General features: G+C 41.6%; 1 protein-coding gene across 1 annotated transcript in view; it reads right to left on the reverse strand.

The window, feature by feature from the left end:
• Positions 1 to 23,368, reverse strand: part of drp2 (dystrophin related protein 2) — a 353,984-nt gene that overhangs the window by 59,654 nt on the left and 270,962 nt on the right. Inside the window, exons 14-16 of the mRNA XM_060926712.1 lie at positions 14,344 to 14,455; positions 11,302 to 11,438; positions 10,958 to 11,023 (exon numbers count right to left, since the gene is read on the reverse strand). Coding sequence (XP_060782695.1) covers positions 10,958 to 11,023; positions 11,302 to 11,438; positions 14,344 to 14,455 — 315 coding nt within the window. The remainder of the gene's footprint in view (positions 1 to 10,957; positions 11,024 to 11,301; positions 11,439 to 14,343; positions 14,456 to 23,368) is intronic.

The raw sequence follows: 23,368 nt of genomic DNA on the forward strand, positions 1-23,368 counted from the left end.
ACCAACTTTCTTTACGTCTACTCCTTGCATCTTCATGAACATCTCCAACTTCATGCCTATCACTCTGACACCCTCTTAACATCAATCACACTGTTGACCAACTCTCCCCTCAAAACAATACCAACACCATTTCTCTTTCCATCGACTCCATAATAAAACAGCTTGCATCCACTTCCAATGTTCTTGGCCTTGCTTCCCCCTTGTCTCCTGCATATACAAAATGTCCAACTTCCTTCTTTCCATCATACCTGCTAACTCTCTCACTCTGCCAATCAATGTTCCCACATTCAGTGTTCCTACCCTCAATTCTAAGCTCCTTCCCTTCCATCTTTCACGCTCTCTCCTAACATGCCTCCCCCCTCTCTTTTTCCTTCTCCGTTTTGGCACAACAGTAGTATTCTTTCCACTGGCACCCTGTTGACCAACAGTACTGGAGGTGGCCATTGTTAACCCGGGCCCTGACCGATCCGGTATGGTATTTCACTTTTCAATCCGCATGTTAGATTTGGCACAGTTTTATGCCGGACGCCCTTCCTGACGCAACCCTCTCCAATTTATCCGGGCTTGGGACTGGCACCAAGAGTACGCTTATGCACCCCCAGTGGCTGGATAACTCTCTCGCTCTGCCAGTCAATGTTCCCACATTCAGTGTTCCAACCCTCAATTCTAAGCTCCTTCCCTTCCATCTTTCATGCTCTCTCCTAACTAATAAACTTTGTATGTTGTGAATCAAAAAACTTTGTATGTTGATTCACAACATACAAAGTTTATTTTTACACTCAATATTTTGAGAATTTTTCATTACATTTGAAAAAATATCACAATTGTTGGGGCGGCACGGTGGTGTTGTGGTTAGCACTGTTGCCTCACAGCAAGAAGGTCCTGGGTTCGAGCCCAGTGGCCAACGAGGGCCTTTCTGTGGGCATGCTCTCCCTGTGTTTGCGTGGGTTTCCTCTGGGTGCTCCGGTTTCCCCCCACAGTCAAAAGACATGCAAGTTAGGCTAATTGGTGGCTCTAAATTGAGTGTGAATGGTTGTTTGTGTCTATGTGTCAGCCCTGCAATGACCTGGCAACTTGTCCAGGGTGTACCCCACCTCTCACCCATTGTCAGCTGGGACAGGCTCCTGTGACCCTGTACAGGATAAGTGGCTACAGATAATGAATGGATGGATCACCACTGTTGTTATTTTTGACAGGTTAATCATAAAAAGTAAAACAAAACTCAACACCACATGCTTTTCCTTCATTGTCTCAGTTTTTCTGTGGATGTAATGTAAAAACAGGAATCTTGCAATATATTGCAATATGTATCGCAATACACAATAAAGTATTGCAATATGAAAATTCTCTGCAATACCCAACCCTAGCTTGGATACAACGCCACATGGCCATATGTGCCATGTGTTGCCGCTGTCATAAAAGTAGCTGTGGATTCTCTGGGCGTGTGCGTACTTTGCTGCTCTGAAGGCCCGAGACAGTTTGGCCCTTGCTACTCTTAGGGCTGCTCTGTCACCTGCTCTGAAGGCAGCAGCTCGTGTCCTCAGTAGTGTGCTCACCTCTGCAGTAATCCATGGCTTCTGGTTGGGGAGAGCGATGATGATCTTTGAGACAGTAACTTCATCAATGCACTTGTTGATGTAGCTGGTCACTGATGCTGTGTACTCCTCTTAGTTGGTGCAGTTACCATTGGTTACAGCCTTCCTAAACATGTCCCAGTCAGTTCTCTCAAAACAGTCCTGGAGAGCAGAGATGGCTCCTTTTGGCCTGGTTTTTACCTGCTTTAGAACTGGTTTGGAGCATCTGATGAGTGGTCTGTATGCTGGAATTACCGTAACATAATAGAAATGTGGTCTGAGTAGCCCAGGTGGGGCCGGGGCTCCGCCCAGTATATGCCGGGAATGTTTGTGTTCACCCCTCTCACTGCAAAGTCCACATACTGATGGAATTTAGGGAGCACTAACCTGAGGTTCGCATGGTTGAAATCTCCGCTGACAAACATTCCTTCTGGGTGTGCATTCTGCAGGTCATTGATAGCACCGTACAGTTCACAGAGCACTTCATTAGCATTAGCGCTGGGGGAATGTAAACTCCTATTATGAATCCGGAAGGGAATTCCAGTGGTAAATAAAATGGTCTCCATCTAACAGTCACAAACTCCACTAGCAATGAGCAATAACCAGCAACTAGCACTGAATTCCTGCACAATTCTGTGTTGATGCATACAAGAGCCACCTCCATGAGTCTAACTGCACAGAGCTACATTTCTGTTGACTTGGAATGAAGCTAGCCTGTCCAGCTGAATGGCGGTGTCTGGAACTCTGTTGCTGAGCCATGTCTCCCTGAAAATAAGGACACAGCAGTCTCTAAACTCATGCTTGGTAGTCTGCTGGAGTTTAGAGACTGCTTTTATATAGTTTATTTTCCAGGAAGCAGATGTTGGAGAGTAGAATGGATGGGAGAGCTGGCCATCTAGGGTTACCTGTTAGCCTAGCATAAACACCCCCAGGCTTGCCATGTTTTCGCCTCCTCGCTCACCAGTTTCGATGGCTCCTTTTTGATGGCACCGTTTTCAATGTGCCTTCTGCATTGCAACCATAATGCATACAGCCAGCTGTTTTCCAATACCAGCATTTAAAAAAAAAAAAACTATCATTCTTCAGCAGTATGACCCTAATGCTAAAGCCCATGCCACAGTAATGACATTTATTTCCCATTAAAGCTCAAGGGAAATCTTGACAACTCAATTAAAATGAGTTTTACATTCAGCTGTATAATGTAAATGGATCCCTCAGTCCTGATCCAGATAATAAAAAGCCTGTCTTCTGCTTAGCCAGCACTCAGATCATAGTGAAACCTGTTAAAAATATGTAAAGAAAATAAATATTAACGAATTCAGATTTCTGTAAAACTGTGTTCTGATAACACTGATTGTTAAAAACTCTGTACAAATAAAATTTAATTGAAAACTAAACTGAATGTCTGGTACCAAGCCTCTCTCTACAGCACCACTCCCCTCTCCCCTATTTCATTGAAATTAAATAAGTGGCTTTAATTCTGGGTTTAATATTAAAATCACTTGTAAAACACAGCAGCATAAACTTGTCTAATTTTACCAGCATATTTTTTGCAGCCAGTTGTGTTTCATTTTATTACATTACATTTTATGATTTTCTGTTAGCTATTTGTTGGATTTAGTTCATATATTAAGCACTACTTGGTGTATTCTGTGACAACCCGTTTGTTGTGTGTATGTTAAGCCTATAGATTAGAAGCCTATACCAAAGATCCTGAAATGTCTTTTTAACCCACTGTAGATGTGGCAACATATTTGTGTGTGTGTTACAGTAAAAAAAAAAATTGTCATTTTTGATCACAAGCAAATGAACAAACCTCTTGAGTGTAAGCCTTCCAACTCATTGAACATGCTGTTTTACCCAAGCCCACTCACTATTTAATTTCTGGCCTTGCTAGTGTTTTTACCTATTTTGTATGATTAGTATGTTACAGCAGGCATTGAAAGGTGTTTGAGGTTTTTTTTACATTGAAAGTTTTAATTTATACAGAAATGTGAATAAAATGCAAATAAAAAAAAGCACACAATGTGTAGAGGCCCATTCTACTGATATATAGCATACACACATTGACTTGATAAGAGAAGAACATATTTGTAACAAGTACTCTGAAGGACCTAAGTAAAAATGTTAGTAATAAATAAGAGTTTTTTTGTCTTGGAAATGTAATTCAGTAAGAGAACAAGTATTCAGTTTCAGTAACACTCAAGTCAAGTACAAATACATGAAAATAATATTCAAATATAATAATGGACAATTAGCCAAGTATTTTCCACCTCTGCCTTTCAGACTTCACTCATTCACATCAACTCACCACTGCCTTTATATAGATGTTTGACCTGTTACTGTTTGGAATAAGTTGAGTTAAAAGAGGATAAATACAGTTTTCCACAAGAGAAAATTTTGAGATATCTTTGGTATGTCATGAATCTTTCTTTTTGACTGTTTTGCCTGAAGTAACAGTGGGCGACTTAATATTCCTCTTTTGTAACACATCACTCTTTCATACCCACTTAGTGTACACTAATTTCAAAAATGATGCCACATAGAAATTTGCCATGTTGAACTTGTTGGACAGTGCATCTAGAATAAAATCCAGGGTATCTTTCCTGTAGCCAGCAATAAAGTTAAAGGTTTGGAATCTTAAAGTCCATCAAGACAAGTAGGAAGAGGTTTTGGGATTAGTGAAAGTCCATGACCGTGCTGAATTATTGTTGGCAATTTCAAATTGAATTACTTCCGAAGAAACATGCCATTTTCTTATTAACCCATTCAAAAGTTATGACTTCTGTTCATAGTAGTACGCTTCCATGTTACTTAATATTAACACAAATGCAGTGACATGCTCTTCCTCTGGCCATCTTGTGCTAAAACAACACCCACCCCCCATGCACTTATATTTGTATGTACTCTAAAATATATTCACCCCCGAGTCTAATTCCATGGGAAATCTTTCTTTGTGTAGTAGTTCAAAGAGGCCACAAAATCAGCTAAATACTGGATGAACCTGTGGTATCAGCCTAAAAGTTGGCAAAAGAAAAGAAGTACTCATAGGTTTTAAGGTCTGAAATACTTTCATATTGCTTTAATGTTCTTGTGGCCAGCTAAGGTAATCTTATCTTAGACCAGAAACTAAGAAGCTCAAAGAGATCTTAAAAAAAAAAAGGGAGACTTCTTCAGGCTGTGCATTACTTTTTTTCCCCTAAGCATCCTTCCAAGAGCTTGCTGATATACAACACGTCATCAATTCAGTCAATGCAACTCCTATAAATTATCCTAAAACCTCTCCATATACCTCTGAATCAACACTGAATCTTTTAGCCCGCCTATTTCACATCAACATACATAGGTCTCACTAAAACCTCTTGCCATCAGACAAGTTGGCAATGCCAGTGGGGTTGTAAGCCTTATACACTTTTCTCCTATCTCTTCTAAAATCAACATAATATAACAAACAAACCAAAGTGATGAGTGCCTAATCTTTACTGAAAGGATCCCAAGGGAAACTTCATAGAGTGCAAACTGTACAGTGGTGCTTTAAAGTTTGTGAACCCTTTAGAATTTTCTATATTTCTGCATAAATATGACTTAAAACATCATCAGATTTTCACACAAGTCCTAAAAGTAGATAAAGAAAACCCAGTTAAACAAATGAGAAAAAATATTATACGTGGTCATTTATTTATTGAGGAAAATGATCCAATATTACATATCTGTGAGTGGCAAAAGTATGTAAACCTTTGCTTTCAGTATCTGGTGTGACCCCCATGTGCAGCAATAACTGCAACTAAACATTTCCGGTTACTGTTGATCAAGTCTTGCACACCGGCTTGGAGGAAATTTAGCCCATTCCTCCGTACAGAACAGCTTCAGCTCTGAGATGTTGGTGGGTTTCCTCACATGAACTGCTCGCTTCAGATCCTTCCACAACATTTCAATTGGATTAAGGTCAGGACTTTGACTTGGCCATTCCAAAACATTAACTTTATTCTTCTTTAACCATTCTTTGGCAGAACGACTTGTGTGCTTAGGGTCGTTGTCTTGCTGCATGACCCACCTTCTCTTGAGATTCAGTTCATGGACAGATGTCCTGACATTTTCCTTTAGAATTCACTGGTATAATTCAGAATTCATTGTTCCATCAATGATGGCAAGCCATCCTGGCCCAGATGCAGCCAAACAGGCCCAAAACATGATACTACCACCTGCATGTTTCACAGATGGGATAAGGTTCTTATGCTGGAATGCAGTGTTTTCCTTTCTCCAAACATCTCATCTCATCTCATCTCATTATCTCTAGCCACTTTATCCTTCTACAGGGTCGCAGGCAAGCTGGAGCCTATCCCAGCTGACTACGGGCAAAAGGCGGGGTACACCCTGGACAAGTCACCAGGTCATCACAGGGCTGACACATAGACACAGACAACCATTCACACTCACATTCACACCTACGGTCAATTTAGAGTTACCAGTTAACCTAACCTGCATGTCTTTGGACTGTGGGGGAAACCGGAGCACCCGGAGGAAACCCACGCGGACACGGGGAGAACATGCAAACTCCGCACAGAAAGGCCCTCGCCGGCCATGGGGCTCGAACCCAGGACCTTCTTGCTGTGAGGCGACAGCACTAACCACTACACCACCGTGCCGCCTTCTCCAAACATAACGCTTCTCATTTAAACCAAAAACTTCTATTTTGGACTCATCCATCCACAAAACATTTTTCCAATAGCCTTCTGGCTTGTCCACGTGATCTTTAGCAAACTGCAGACAAGCAGCAATGTTCTTTTTGGAGAGCAGTGGCTTTCTCCTTGCAACCCTGCCATGCACACCATTGTTGTTCAGTGTTTTCCTGAGGGTGGACTCATGAACATTATCATTAGCCAATGTGAGAGAGGCCTTCAGTTGCTTAGAAGTTACCCTGGGGTCCTTTGTGACCTTGCCGACTATTACACGCCTTGCTCTTGGAGTGATCTTTGTTGGTCGACCACTCCTTGGGAGGGTAATAATCGTCTTGAATTTCCTCCATTTGCACACAATCTGTCTGACTGTGGATTGGTGGAGTCCAAACTCTTTAGAGATGGTTTTGTAACCTTTTCCAGCCTGATGAGCATCAACAATGCTTTTTCTGAGGTCCTCAGAAATCTCCTTTTTTTTGGGACAAAGTATAATATTTTTGTCTCATTTGTTTAACTGGGTTCTCTTTATCTACTTTTAGGACTTGTGTGAAAATCTGATGATGTTTTAAGTTATATTTATGCAGAAATATAGAAAATTCTAAAGGGTTCACAAACTTTCAAGCACCACTGTAAATCTGAATAGACAACTAGACAACAATAAACAACTGTCGGATTAGTACGAGGGCATATTGGGGCATTGTAGTAAAAAATAAAACCTGAGCTGGAGGAGGGGTAATATTGCAAAAAAAGCCTCATAAATTCCAATATTAAATGCATAAACATACGAGAAACAAGTTGAGATTCTCTGCAATTACAGTCATAAATTTATGAGAAACAAACCTCAAAATTTACATTTATGAAAAACCCAGAAAAATTTTTTGTTTGTTTTTGTTTTGTTCAAGGAACCACATTGCCACTTTACTTTTCGAGGTTGGATCAATGTCATCACATCACAGATGCCATGACTAAGCTGAGAGTTATAGATAATGTAATCCTTCTTCCTCGATCACAAAATATATAAGAATAAAGTGATAAGAGATTTTCAACTGCATTTTCCAGAATCCACAACAGCCATGTATTTTATCCACCTTCTCCCAGGACTGCATGCGTGGACTATGGATGCAACTGTTGTTATCCAGTCAATGCTGGCAATGTTACTTTTAATCAACATGTTCCTCGCAAATGTTTTTTTCTCCTTTCCCCAATAAATTAATACTCATGTCATTGATTATAGTGCAGCCCATAGTATAACGATAACATGAATATACCACATAACAGCCATTAATAACTGGTAATTAGCAAGGTTTGCAGGCGTTCATGGGGCCGAAAATCCAGTTTTTCAGCACCTCAAATTTTATATCAGCAGGAATGACAAGTAAAGCTGATTACTTCAGTGGAAGAGCTTAGTAGAGACTAATGCAATTTCATTTGGTCCGACTGATAAAAGGATGGCATGTGTCTGCTTTGGTGAATTTTCAGTTGATTTACCACAAGGTATTTTTGCTACACAAAGATACTGATGTTATAGTCATAGCTTACTACTATCCAGTAATCTGCAATTACTATGGAAACAGTTCTTGTAAATATGCTTCTTCATAAAATAACAATCAGCATGGTTTTTTTTAACTTCAGTTTAATAATAAGATGCTTGCTGGTACACCTGAAAAACATTTTCACACAGCCAGCTGAAAGTTTTTCACAAACAGTTACATATTTATAATGAGTCAAACAAAGAAGGTCAGACAGAAGATAGGAGAAATAGAGGTAAAGGGAAAGTGTAAAGATAAGAAGGGAAGAAAGGGAATGAAAAGAAGGTTCATGGGTTGACAGAATGGAGAGAAACCCAATTTGATGATGCATTTCACTTTGTGCCTGAAACCGCTCTGTAGTCACAGACTCCGTTATGTTTATCAAAGTGTAACAGTGTGGAGATGTGTTCCTGGTCCCAAAGAGGGGAATATTTTTTATATGAAAAGCTAAAAAAGGTGAGGGTTAAGTTCAGGGCTTTGAACCGGTTCAAGGAACGAAAACGAAAACCGGGAACTTTTTCTATTTCACATGGAACAGAAACGAAACCAGAAACTTTATTATTTTTTATGTTCCGGAACAGAAATGCTTATTAAAAATAATGGTAACCGGTTAATACCGGTTTTTATTTCATTCCTCAAAGTTTCTGTAGCCTACAAATAAAAAAGCCATTCTTCTCCTGCGCAAGTTTCTATGACCCGCTGGGGTTCACTTCCTGTGTGACGTTCACTGACTGAATGGAGAGCGCGGGAAGGTGGACTGCTATCACGTCTCCATATGATAAAGTGAGTAATTGCATTACTGAGTGTCTGAGCAAAGAAGAGCCTGAACGTTGCAACCTCCCTATTGGCTGTTTGTAAAAATGTATCAATTGTTGCCCTTCCCACGGGAATCACCGCGGGCTCGAGAGACGAGACCTGACGAGTTAGTTCGTTGGTAGCAGAACAAAATGTCTGGACACAAATCGGGTTTTCAGAAAAGGAAAGAAAATAAACGGAGGGTCGAAAATACAAAAAAGGAGGCAGAAAATACAAAACGAGTTTTAAGGTAGGACAAATGGTTACTTTTTAAGGCAGCCCGCCGTGGCTGCAGGCCTTCAGTTGTGTCATTGAATGGTTACTTTTCTGAGGCAGCCCGCCGTGGCTGCCTGCAGGCTTAGGGCCTGTTTACACGAGGACGCTGTCGGGTAAAAACGACTAAATATTTTATCAGAAGTGCCTTTCGTTTACACGAGGACGGCGTTTCCGAGGCTGAAAAACGGATAAAATTGAAAACGCCTTCCAAAGTGGATAAGTTTAAAAACGGCCCCCGTTGCGTATCCGTCTAAACTACCCAATACGCGAAACTCTGCTCGGATCTGCTCACGTCGGGTACACGCTTACGTCATACATGTGTCATATACTGCACATGCCAGCCCGGGAAGTAAGAAAGTAAGTAAAAAAGTAAGAGCATGTCTGATTACATCGATCCAACAGACCTTCAAGCTGCTCTGTGTTTTAATGCAGTAGATGTGTTTTCCTGCTCACCCGCCCAGCTGGAGCTCCTCAGTTTGGTGTCGCCAAGTCACACGCACACGCGTGCACGCGTGCGCCGCCTATTCAAGCCGCTCGTGAAACCATAAACCCGAGACTGAAAACAAAACTAGCAGCCGAACGGGTTTATTTTGCTGAGATGGACACTGCCTTTTCTCTTCTTCACTGAAACAAGAGTGAGTGTTACTTAATAAAGGCAGATTAAAAGAGTTTCGGTTTGCTCCTGCTCCTCCCTCGAGCACTACAGTACCTCAGCCGGACCGGTGTTCTGTAAAGTTATCCTAGCAAGTTCTCATACAGACCATTTTATTATTCAAAACAAGTCATTACAAATTATTTGACTCGACCAATACGCACAAAACATAAAAATCGGCAAATGCGTGAAATTCTCACCGATTTTCTATCAGCCCAGCTGATCGGTGGGACAAAACTACTGTTGAATTTTCCTACCCTCCTGGATTTCGCGCATGCGTAGTAGGCTTGGTAGGATAACTTGACAGAACAGCGGCGCAGATGTGCAGATCAGACAAGACAGAAGACGTTGCGCATGCGTGCAGACATAGCAGAGACATTTATGCGTCACCGTATAGACGCAGATTTCCTCCTTGAAAACGGTCGTGTAGACGCAGAAAAAAGTGAGAACGAAAACGGACTTTTGCGTTTTTGTTTTATACTGTCCCCGTGTAAAGTGGGCCTTATTTATTATAGCCCATTTAGTTAAAATAGTTGATATAAAATGTTTATAGTTATAGTTATGTGATGGTTGTCCTGATTTAGACTGGTGTTTTGTTTTTTTTTTGGGGGGGGGGGGTTGCGCGATGTTGCACCCAGGTCCAGATTAGGGCAGAACCGGCCCTGGCTACATTTCAGGTGTAGTTTGTTTTATGTATGTATGTACTTGCATAGATGTGTACTTGGTCTTCCAATATGGCGCCTAACAAAATCTTGCGGCGCGGTGACGTCATGCGGTAGCCCTCTATAGGGCCTGACTAGCCTTTGGTAACACACTAAACGAATTATCTTTTCATTTTTGGCACTTTTTCTTTTTTAAGATATTTTTTTGGGCTTTTTGCACCTTTTTTATTGGATAGGACAGTGTAGAGACAGGAAATGAGCGGGAGAGAGAGAGAGAGATGGGAAGGGATCGGGAAATGACCGCAGGCCAGAATCGAACCCGGGTCGCCCGCATTCATGGTATGGCGCCTTAACCACCTGAGCCACGACGCCCCCTTTGGCACTTTTTCTGTTTGTGTAGATGGGAAGACATACTGAGAATCCAAATCGCCAACATTTGAAATAATTGTTTTGAATTATTTCTTGTCTTATTTAATGAAGGTTGTAATAGAATTAGCCTACATTTGGCTTAAGCTGGATGAGACAGAGACATAATTTTATAGCCATTTGTTAAACAGCTGACAGGGAACATAATTAACCGTTCCGGGAACGAAATTTTTTTGTTCTAACCAGTTCGGGAACGTCTATTTAATGGTGGAACCCAAAACCGGAAACGTTAAAATTCCGTTTCTGTTCGGAACGAACCAATAGGAAAAAAATTCTGGTTCAAAGCCCTGGTTAAGTTTAGGTATGGTTTGTACAGTACTACACAGATCACTGGAAAAATCCCATAAATATATGACAAACCACATACCTGCTGGCAAAGTGCTCGATCCGGCTGTGTGTGTCTGCATGTGGTAGCCTGGGAGAGGAACATGGCCTGCCACATCATATACACAACACTATGTTAGCATGGGAGCATACTAAATATCAGTGCTTCTCTGTCTGAGTGTTCAAGTCAAACCAACACACCTCACTGTCACAAGTAACTATCTACTTCACCTACCCTTCACCAGTAGTGGCAAATTATCAGCCACTCACTAGTTGTCAGACCCAATATATATACAATATATATATATATATATATATATATATATATATATATATATATATATTTTTTTTTTTGAATGGCCATGTACCCATGATTTGCATACTCACGTCTCACAGCTCTCTGCTTCCAGGACTGTCTGCAAGGGCAGGTAGCCTCTCTGAGGGTGCTTGCTGAAGTACTGCTTTGATCTGAACTTGTTCTTTAGAGTCTTTGCAAAATCCCGCATTTTTTCTCCTGAGGTTGTCTACACAGTGAATATGGAAAGCCAAAAATGAAGGGAAAGTAAGAGGGAAATAATGATAGAAAGAGAGAGAGAGAGAAACAGAGAGGATGAAGTACATGAAAATGTGAAAGTGGATTTTAAAAAAGAGAAGGAAGGGGAAGGAACATTTGGAGACATCATTCTTCTCAAATGTCTCTTCATCTTTATTTACAAAATAATCATTTGCCTCCCAGCTCATTCCATCACCAACTAAGCAGCAGCTGCAGCCAGTTTATGACAAGGACCCAAGTGGTTACACACGGAACATCACAGCAATATACAGTACTGTCCAAAAGTCTCAGGAACATGTAAAGAAATGCTGTAGACCAAAAATGACTTTAAAATAACGAAATGAAATGTTTCAACATAAAAAAAAATACTATAAACAGCAGTAAGCCAGAACAAATGAAACAAATTCAATATTTGGTGTGAGACTAAAATATTTGCTTTTAAAAACAGCACTCTAAGGTACAATTAGTGCAGTTTTATAAGGAAATGAGCTGTAGGTTGTACTGAGCATCTTGCAGAATCAACCAGTTCTTCTGGACACTTTGAGTGTCACACTTGCTCCTTAATTTTGCTCCTTAAAACCCAGTAGCTTTCATTAAGTTTTCTTTTTTATTGTGAAAAATGGTCTCTTATGTAATATGCTGCTCAGATACCTTTTTTTCCCCCGTAACATTTAATTTTGTGCTGGAAAATGAATGTTTGAAACTCGAAAATGTTTTTGTACTGACTTGATAATGTAAAAGTCATAAAATAGAAATCTATAACAAAGTTTGTTTGAAAAAAAAATAGGGTGCCTAAGACTTTTGCATAGTACTACAACCCCGATTCCAAAAAAGTTGGGACAAAGTACAAATCATCTCATCATCTCTAGCCGCTTTATCCTTCTACAGGGTCGCAGGCAAGCTGGAGCCTATCCCAGCTGACTACAGGCGAAAGGCGGGGTACACCCTGGACAAGTCGCTAGGTCATCACAGGGCTGACACATAGACACAGACAACCATTCACACTCACATTCACACCTACGGTCAATTTAGAGTCACCAGTTAACCTAACCTGCATATCTTTGGACTGTGGGGGAAACCGGAGCACCCGGAGGAAACCCACGCGGACACGGGGAGAACATGCAAACTCCACACAGAAAGGCCCTCGCCGGCCCCAGGGCTCGAACCCAGGACCTTCTTGCTGTGAGGCGACAGTGCTAACCACTACACCACCGTGCCGCCCCAAAGTACAAATTGTAAATAGAAATGGAATGCAATAATTTACAAATCTCAAAAACTGATATTGTATTCACAATAGAACATAGACAACATATCAAATGTCGAAAGTGAGACACTTTGAAATTTCATGCCAAATATTGGCTCATTTGAAATTTCATGACAGCAACACATCTCAAAGTTGGGACGGGGCAATAAGAGGCTGGAAAAGTTAAAGGTACAAAAAAGGAACAGCTGGAGGACCAAATTGCAACTCATTAGGCCAATTGGCAATAGGTCATTAACATGACTGGGTATAAAAAGAGCATCTTGGAGTGGCAGTGGCTCTCAGAAGTAAAGATGGGAAGAGGATCACCAATCCCCCTAATTCTGCGCCGACAAATAGTGGAGCAATATCAGAAAGGAGTTTGACAGTGTAAAATTGCAAAAGAGTTTGAACATATCATCTACAGTGCATAATATCATCAAAAGATTCAGAGAATCTGGAAGAATCTCTGTGCATAAGGGTCAAGGCCGGAAAACCATACTGGGTGCCCGTGATCTTCGGGCCCTTAGACGGCACTGCATCACATACAGGCATGCTTCTGTACTGGAAATCACAAAATGGGCTCCAGTGAACATTATCTGTGAACACAATTCACCGTGGCATCCGCCGTTGCCAGCTAAAACTCTATAGTTCAAAGAAGACACCGTATCTAAACATGATCCAGAAGCGCAGACGTCTTCTCTGGGCCAAGGCTCATTTAAAATGGACTGTGGAAAAGTGGAAAACTGTTCTGTGTTCAGACGAATCAAAATTTGAAGTTCTTTATGGAAATCAGGGACGCCGTCTCATTCGGACTAAAAAGGAGAAGGACGACCCAAGTTGTTATCAGCACTCAGTTCAGAAGCCTGCATCTCTGATGGTATGGGATTGCATTAGTGCATGTGGCATGGGCAGCTTACACATCTGGAAAGACACCATCAATGCTGAAAGGTATATCCAGGTTCTAGAGCAACATATGCTCCCATCCAGACGACGTCTCTTTCTGGAAAGACCTTGCATTTTCCAACATGACAATGCCAAACCATATACTGCATCAATTACAGCATCATGGTTGCGTAGAAGAAGGGTTCGGGTACTGAACTGGCCAGCCTACAGTCCAGATCTTTCACCCATAGAAAACATTTGGCGCATCATAAAACGGAAGATACGACAAAAAAGACCTAAGACAGTTGAGCAACTAGAATCCTACATTAGACAAGAATGGGCTAACATTCCTATCCCTAAACTTGAGCAACTTGTGTCCTCAGTCCCCAGACATTTACAGACTGTTGTAAAGAGAAAAGGGGATGTCTCACAATGATAAACATGGCCTTGTCCCAACTTTTTTGAGATGTGTTGTTGTCATGAAATTTAAAAATCACCTAATTTTTCTCTTTAAATGATACATTTTCTCAGTTTAAACGTTTGATATGTCATCTATGTTCTATTCTGAATAAAATATGGAATTTTGAAACTTCAACATCATTGCATTCCATTTTTATTTACAATTTGTACTTTGTCCCAACTTTTTTGGAATCAGGGTTGTATATGTCCATGGAAAGTATCATTAAACAAATGGAATTGAGAAAGCAACGTGTGCGCGCGTTGTGTTAGCAGGCTCAAAATGAGTATATACCAGGGTATAGTACTCCATAATAGGGTAGTGGAGCTTTTTTCCCTTGGTTGTTCGTCCGGTCAGGAAACACGTCTGGCAGATATCCACATTGAACTGTTTCAGACTCCGGTACCTGCAGCAACAACAAAGCAGGGAGAATTAGATCCAAGTGTGTTTTCATTAATTATAGAAATGAAGTCTCATTATCCCTGATCCCCCTATCATGCCCTTTAGCTGTAAATCATGTGCTATGAACACCACATGAAGGCACAGCAAGGCACAGTGGTGTAGTGGTTAGCACTATCACCTCACAGCAAGAAGGTTCTGGATTCGAGCCCAGTGGCTGATAGGGGCCTTTCTGTGTGGAGTTTGCATGTTCTCCCCATGTCTGTGTGGGTTTCCTCTGGATGCTCTGGTTTCCCCCACAGTTCAAAGACATGTGCTTAGGTTAACATGGGGCGGTCATGGGCTGAAGTGCCCTTTAGCAAGGCACCCACGGGCGATTGCTCTAAGACAACGAGGGAGGCTCAGCCTCCTCTAAAAATGACGAACATCGTGTAGGATGAATTGCGCTAGGCTTATGTTATAGCCGACCTTATAACATTGCTATTTCAGATCCAGAATCATAGAAATATATGTGCTCAACCCAACTACAGTGCAAAATCATTCCGTTATAACTTTCCCCAGTTCGCCTAATGTGTGTGTGAGTTTTTCCCCCTCATGACAGCGCGATGCAGCCCAGCCTCAGTGCACTTCAATGGCATTTGGGAGCTATGCATTTTTCAATCTCAAAATGCAAGATGATTATTGGACAAATACTGCGAAAACGCCCGCCCCACGGACTCCCACGGACTCCCAGCCTCACAGTGGATTTCAATGGCATTTGGGAGCTATGCGCTTTTCAATCTCAAAATGCAAGACGGTTATTGGACAAATACTGCGAAAACGCCCGCCCCACGGACTCCCAGCCTCACAGTGGGAGGGACATGGCAGTTTCCGCGAGGAGACTGGTGATTGGTGAAAGCGGCCGGATATTTTCTTTGATTGACAGCTCGTTTCAAATATAGACATGCAGCGGTGAATTTCAGTTCAGTCCCATGTGGATTCGCAAGTGCTGTGGTGTATTGTAAGAGATCAGCTTACATTTCGATTTCATTCATTACATACGGTTTCTACCAGCTTTTATAGTTTGTATATATTTTCATTGTAAATAAAGTGTAAATATAGTGTTGTCAAGTTTGCTATCTTAGTTCCAGAAATTTCGATTATTTGAGTGACTGAACTTGAACTTGAGGGGGCTAGTCAGCTAGCAAGAAAGCTGCGCATGGATGCCAAGCATTGCTGATTTAATTTTGGCGAAGCCATTTGCCAGTCTTCCTTTCGAGGAAAAAATTAAAATTAAAGAGCAGGGTAGACCAACGCCTCAAATTGACTTGGTGAAAAAGGTAGGGAATAATACTCGTTCCTTTCAGCTCTTCTGGTACGAGAAAGTGAATTGGCTAACAGCAAGTGACCCACATCAACAACAGTAAATAGGCTACTTTAGTAATATGTCATGGATGGACCAAAAATATAGAATCTATTTAAAATGTTTATGCTGAGTATATTATATTGGAATATATATTTTTCTGGATATGAATTAAACACAGCTACAATTTGGAAAACATTTTTAAACAAAAACACAGCCAAGAACATTTCACACAACAGACCTGGATTAAAAGTGAAGGGTTATCAAAATTGTCAATCAAACATTTCTCAGTCAAAATAAGTAAAATATAGGGAAAGTGTCATTGAATGAAATGTGTGGCACCCAGCTCTATGTTTGGCTCCCCAAGGTCAGTGCTTGTGCCTATTCCAGAACACTCTGCTGTTACTGCTGAGGTTCCTGATAAAGAGCTGCTTTCAATAATGATCAATTTTTAAACAACATGCCACAATTTTAAAATATAAAATGTTAAAATATACCCCCCCCAACACCACCATCATGTATATTGGACAGTAGGCTAATGGGCCAAAAGAACCTGTTATTTCACAGTTTGTGACCCTGCCAACAATCAGCCAGATCAGAGGCAAGAGTATGGGCAAAATTGATGTGTTTTTTCTTTTTTCTTTTAAAATCTGGAAATATCGTAACCGACCAGCCTCCCCTGTTTGAAAGACTACCAGCCGCCACTGAAGGCACCTGACCCCCAACTGCTCCCTCAGTGCTGCAGCATAGCTGCCCACTGCTCTGGGTATGTGTGTGTGCTCATTGCTCACTTGTGTGTGTGCATGTATGTGTTCACTGCTTCAGATGGGTTAAATCTAGAGGATGAATTTCACTGTGCTTGAGTGTACATGTGACAAATAAAAGCTTCTTCTTCTTCTGAAGCCCTTGATCCCTCTCTCTCTCTCTCTCTGCACATGCACGGCAGAGGAGTGAGTGTGGCATGTAGAGCATGTGAGAGCCATTGGCAGGGCCGGCTCTAGGTCTTTGGCTGCCCTAGGATAGATTGAGTTTTGGCGCCCCCCCCCGAAAAAAACCCTCTAATAACATCTAAATAACACTTTAATCTAATCACTCTATTCTATTACTATTAAACAATGTACGGTGCATGGACAATAAACAATAAGTCATTTTTATCTTTTTCATTATTGTTATCATTATTCACATAAAGTGTCACAAAGTAAAATGACCACACAAATTCAATACATATCTCCATATAATGGGCAAAAACTCTTCCGCACCCTGTTCAAAGTGTAGTGCATGGACAATAAACAAGAAATTATTTTTAGTTTCTTTTTTGCTATTAAAAGAATTAACAAATTCTGAATCTGAAGAATTAACAAATTAAATGAATAAAAAAATTCTACAATTCTAAATTGTGCAAACTTAAGCACCCTGTTAGGACATCAATGGGCTGTATTTTCAAACAAAAGTGCTATTATGGGTACTTTGTTATTGAAGTAACATTACAATGGGACTCGTCTGGTCTTCCTAATGGCAAATTCCTTGATAATATCATCAAATGATATTTCTCTTGAGATCTCTTGGTTGATGCTCATTAGAGCAAGCCCATTCAGACGTTCTTGACTCATTGTTGACCTTACGTATGTCTTCATCAGTTTTAATTTTGAAAAGCTTCTTTCAGCAGAAGCTACTGTCACAGGTAGTGTAACAGCAGAGGTAAGGAGCGCGTATTTCTACATCCCCAGCTGCATCAGAGGCGTTGTAAAAAAGGTTTTCAACCTTTCATGAGCCAGGGCGCACTTTTTTAAATGAAAAAATCTCAAGGCACATCACCAATAGAAAATGTTGACTGAAACTAAAACGCTGTTGCCAATATTTACAATATACAGTCATTCTATAATTTTCCACGGTACACTTGGTGATCTCTCACAGCACACTAGTGTTCCGCGGTACTAGAGTTCGGCAGCACAGTGGTTGAAAACACTGTACACCACTGATGCACTTGGTAACATCTCCATTCAATAACTCCATCCCTCCTTTTTGGTGGGGTTTTGGTCGCCCTTGGCGCCCCTGGGCACACTTTGCGCTCTAGGCAATTGCCGGCGCTGGTAAAGAGAACACATCTGAGTGCTTGTTTCGTTTCCCTGCAGTCTTGACACACTGAGATTGTTTCTTGTTTTCAACGCATTTATTATATTTTCTTCCAGGAAGCTCTTCGCAACATGGTTGCTTGAATGAGCTGCTAAACTGCCATTTTAATGAGAACACAGATCAACAAAGCAACTTTGTTTTATTAAAAAAAAAACGTGCCAGGCACCATTGGAATATCTCACTGCGAAACGTGTTCGGTGCATAAAAGACCTTTACTTCAGCCCAGACTGCTCAACGACACCGACAGACTGCTCCAAGTGCGGCCATATTCAAAACAAGCAACAGATCTATGTCAGTTATCTACGTTATGCAAAAACACTCTTTAGCCAACAACACTTAGGCTATTACATGGCCAAAACAGAGAATAGCCGCGGATGCGCACTTGAGCGTTTATTGTTTCATGATTAACAACCACCACCACACCCCACCCCGCTTTTTTTGACAAATCGCACCCTGACTACATGCTTTGCTGTACAATTAAATTAGGCTAAGACATTATAATGCTGACTCGTTTTCAGAATAGTGGAAGTCATAATTTTTCTCCCCCCGTTTCTGCGCCCCTGGATGGACGCAGCGCCCTTAGCATTTGCCTATATTGCCTATGCCACGGGCCGGCTCTGGCCATTGGCATTTTGTTAGCTTTGTTTGGCATTTAATGCTTTTTCCATATAACATCTTAGACTTTTTGCAGTTTTTGCGTAAGCAAATAACTGTGGTGTGTGTGTGTGTGTGTGTGTGTGTGTGTGTGTGTGTGTGTGTGTGAAAGCAGCATGCTGGAGAAGCATGGCGCTTCCCAGCATGAGGCTGTATGAGAGTTTAACTCGCCAGCACAGTGTGCAGATTGTGCGCGGGACGAGTGTAGAGGAGTGTGTGTTAGTGGTTAGAAATGTGGTGGGGCATGAGAATCTTGTCTCTGCCTCCCGCATGAACAGCGCGATTGTTGTGTTCCTGAACGATGTAAACAGAGTGAGCTAACTAATACAGACAGGTGTAATGATAAATAAGTTAATACTGGTTTCTCCCCTAAGTTCCCATTCAAAAAAGATCATCCTGTCTAATGTCCTTCCCTTCATATCTGATGCAGCAATCGCTAAAGAGCTGTCGAGATATGGGCAACTGGTATCTCCAATTAAGAAAATTCCCCTTGGTTGCAAGTCCTCCCTGGTTAAACATCTGCTGTCGTTTAGACAATCGATCTTCATGATACTCAAGGATGGTGTTGAGGAAATGAATGTAATGTTCAAATTTAGAGTAGATGATTCAGACGATAGCGGCACAGTGGTGTAGTGGTTAGCGCTGTCGCCTCACAGCAAGAAGGTCCGGGTTCGAGCCCCGTGGCCGACGAGGGCCTTTCTGTGCGGAGTTTGCCCATGTCCGTGTGGGTTTCCTCCGGGTGCTCCGGTTTCCCCCACAGTCCAAAGACATGCAGGTTAGGTTAACTGGTGACTCTAAATTGACCGTAGGTGTGAATGTGAATGGTTGTCTGTGTCTATGTGCCAGCCCTGTGATGACCTGGTGACTTGTCCAGGGTGTACCCCGCCTTTTGCCCGTAGTCAACTGGGATAGGCTCCAGCTTGCCTGCGACGCTGTAGAACAGGATAAAGCGGCTAGAGATGATGAGATGAGATGAATTGTGGACAGACAGGTCATCTTGTCCATGCCTGTCCTGACAGACAGGGTGACCCTCGTGTTTCTGAGCAGCCGGGGCAGGATGCAGCTGGGTCCGCTGTGGTCATTCCCCCTGCAGCTGCAGTGTGTCCGGTTGCTGAAAACTCTGGAGCAGCTGCTGCACCAGAGCACGAGCAGAGTGAGTTTCAAGTCCAGCCTGCAGTCCAAGAGCCCACTGGAGCTGCAGTGATCCTAGACAGGCCCATCTCAGCCAAACCAGTCCCAGAAAAGCCTTGCTTGGCTGAATCTGATCAGCAAAGGCCCTGCTTGGCAGAGAAGGATACAGTGAATCCTGGCATAGTGCTGGAGCTACCTGCACTGACAGAGGTAGGTACAAGGGTGCAGAGCCATCGCTCAGAAGCACCTGTCACTACATCAGGCGAGAGCACAAGGGGAGATTTGGAGATGGAGGATGAGCTCATGTTTAAAGTACCAAACAAAGGAAAAAAACAAGGTAAGGGACAAGGGAACAAACAAGCCAAAAAAGACCTGAAGGTGGATGAGATGTCAGATTCTGTTTTTAACTATGGCTCCCAAGAAGAATGTTTACCAGTCGTTTACTCTGCTGAAGATATTAAAGAGTTTTTAAGGACTACTAAATGGCAGAAAAATGTTATTTTAGAGGAATATTTCCCTGACCATACACAGCTTATCCATGATGTAAAGCATTTTAAAAGAGAAGGGGCTTTTACTGACTCGGAAGGTTTTCATCAAAAGAAACTGATTACAAAGTTGTATAGAGAAAGGTCTGATAAAGATGTGTAATGTGGTTGGTGTTTTTTTATTCTAGAACAGTTTTCATTATCTGGTCATTTTATCTACACATTTTTTATGAGTAGGATTCACATTGCGAGTTTAAATATTAATGGAGCAAGACAATATAAGAAGAGAGTTAAACTATATGAGTTAATAAAGCAGGAAAACGTGGGTGTTATGACATTACAAGAAACACACAGCAATACAAGTGATGAAACAGATCAGGCTAGGGAGTGGGATGGGTTGGTGATTTTAATTCATAATACATCACTCAGTGGTGGGGTTGCATTGCTGTTTGCTCGCAATTTTATCCCCAGCTCTTATATGGTAGAGAAGTTTTTAAATGGGAGGCTTTTAAAAGTAAAAGCTTTTTATGAGAATGAGGTTTTTGTTTTTATTTGTGTGTACACTCCCATCAATGCAGAGAATGTTGTTTTTAGACAGGCTCAATAATGTTATTGCTAACTGCAGCACCTCTGACATTTTAATTCTGGGTGGAGATTTTAACCGTACAACTGATAATGTGGACAGAAACCATAGAGAACCTCACATGGCCTCCTGTAAGTGATTATTGCAGATGATAGAGGCCCATGAATTAAGTGATATATGGAGAAATTTAAATTAAAAACAGAGACAATACACAGGGGCCCATGCTATAGACAACACACTCTCCTTGGCAAGACTGGATCGGTTTTATTGTTTTAAACATCAACTGACTTATTTTACAAAGGGTTTTATTGTTCCAGTAGGCATCTCTGACCACAGCATGGTTCACTGTTTCATTAGTAAAAATAATGCAAAACCTAGGAGTGCCTACTGGCATTTTAACACTGCATTTTTAGAATGTATTAATTTTAGAGAGTCTTTAATTTATTTTTGGAATAATTTTAAATTAGAAAAGGCAATTTTTAGCTCTCTGCAACAGTGGTGGGATGTTAAAAGTTTTTTTTGTCAACCCTACACTCTCAATGTTATGGGAGACATTATCAGATCACTCAAAGCCCTGGAGATAGAGATAGTGGAACTCCAGTGTTTGAAGGCCACAGGAGATCGAGGGCATATTGAAGCCCTCAAAAGTAAAAAAGTAATAAATGACCTGTTCGGCATTACAGCACAGGGGGCGCTAGTCCGCCCATGCTTTAAAAGCGTGACTGAGATGGATGCTCCTTCAAAGTTCTTCTTTGGTCTCAAGCAAAAGAATGGACAGAAAAGATTCATACATGTTGTGTGAACAGAATCAGGGGATCTCATATCAGAACCCACTGAAATTCGTAAGCAGACAGTCAGCTTCTATACTGCAAAAAATTGAAAAGTGAATTTGAGGAGAAAATTACTTAATACAAGTTAAATTATCTTGCTGCATGGACAGATATTTTTACTTGATAAGACATCTTAGAATAAGTTGGTTGCAATCTAGAACTAGGTTTAATAATCTCAAAACTGGTGTTTTGTATTCTTCTAATAGGAAATGCTAGATCGTTTTAACTATTTTCAAAATATTTTCACTTGCTAAGATATAATTTTTTGCAGTGTACTCAAAGCTTTACAGCAGTGAGCAGGCAGAGGTACAGGTGGTGGAGGAGAGCTTCCTTAATGATCTGCCAAAGCTCTCGGGGCAGGCGGCAGAGGAAATGGGCAAAGAGCCAACACTGGGAGAACTCCAGGAAACTCTCCAAGGTATGGAGAACGGCCGAGCTCCAGGATGTGCTAGAAGTGTTACAGGATAGCATGAAGAAAGGCATGCTCCCATTGAGTTGCAGGAGGGCGGTCCTGACCCTACTGCCAAAAAAGGGAGACCTTACATACCTTAAGAATTGACACCCAGTTTCACTACTGTGCACTGACTGTAAGCTGCTTTCAAAAGCATTAGCGTCAAGACCGACAAAGGTAATGGAGCAGATCATTCACCAGGACCAGACGTACTGTGTGCCTGGAAGGTCTATATTTGATAACATATATTTAATTCATGATGTTTTGGACATCTCTAGGCTATTGGGCTTAAAGAATGGTCTCATTTTTCTAGACCAGGAAAAGGCTTTTGACTGGGTTGAACATGAATACTTGTGGAAGGTGCTGGAAACCTTTGGGTTCAACCCAGGTTTTACAGCCATGATCAGGATTTTGTACAGGGAAGTTGAGAGTGAACTGAAGGTTAATGGTGGTTTATCTGCCCCTTTTAAAGTTTACAGAGGTATTAGACAAGGCTATTCTCTGTCAGGTATGTTATACACTCTGGCAATTGAACCTCTTATGTAAAATGAGAAATTCACTTTCTGGTTTTAATATACATAATTCTAATGCTGGGCGGCACGGTGGTGTAGTGGTTAGCGCTGTCGCCTCACAGCAAGAAGGTCCTGGGTTCGAGCCCCGGGGCCGGCGAGGGCCTTTCTGTGCGGAGTTTGCATGTTGTCCACGTGGGTTTCCTCCGGGTGCTCCGGTTTCCCCCACAGTCCAAAGACATGCAGGTTAGGTTAACTGGTGACTCTAAATTGACCATAGGTGTGAATGTGAGTGTGAATGGTTGTCTGTGTCTATGTGTCAGCCCTGTGATGACCTGGCGACTTGTCCAGGGTGTACCCCGCCTTTCGCCCATAGTCAGCTGGGATAGGCTCCAGCTTGCCTGCGACCCTGTAGAAGGATAAAGCGGCTAGAGATAATGAGATGAGATGAGAATTCTAATGCTTCTCTATTTTTCAGCATATGCAGATGACCTGGTAGTGATGGTGGGCATGCAGACAGATGTGAATGTTTTTACTGATATTTTAAAAAACTTTGCTATTTTATAATCTGCTAAACTTAACTGGGCCAAAAGTAAAGCCATTTTAGTTGGGGAATGGGGAGGAGAGTAGCTGACACTACCAGGTGGTCTAGTATAGAAAAAGGGTGGTTTTAAGCACTTGGGTATCCACCTGGGTAGCCCTGAGTTTTTAAACAAAAACTGGGATGGCACTGTCAAAAAAGTCAAGGGTAGACTTGGCAAGTGGAAGCGGCTGGTCCCAAAAATGTCCTATAGGGGGTGAA

This window comes from Neoarius graeffei, chromosome 8, assembly GCF_027579695.1.
Source record: "Neoarius graeffei isolate fNeoGra1 chromosome 8, fNeoGra1.pri, whole genome shotgun sequence".
Classification (NCBI taxonomy): Eukaryota; Metazoa; Chordata; class Actinopteri; order Siluriformes; family Ariidae; genus Neoarius; species Neoarius graeffei.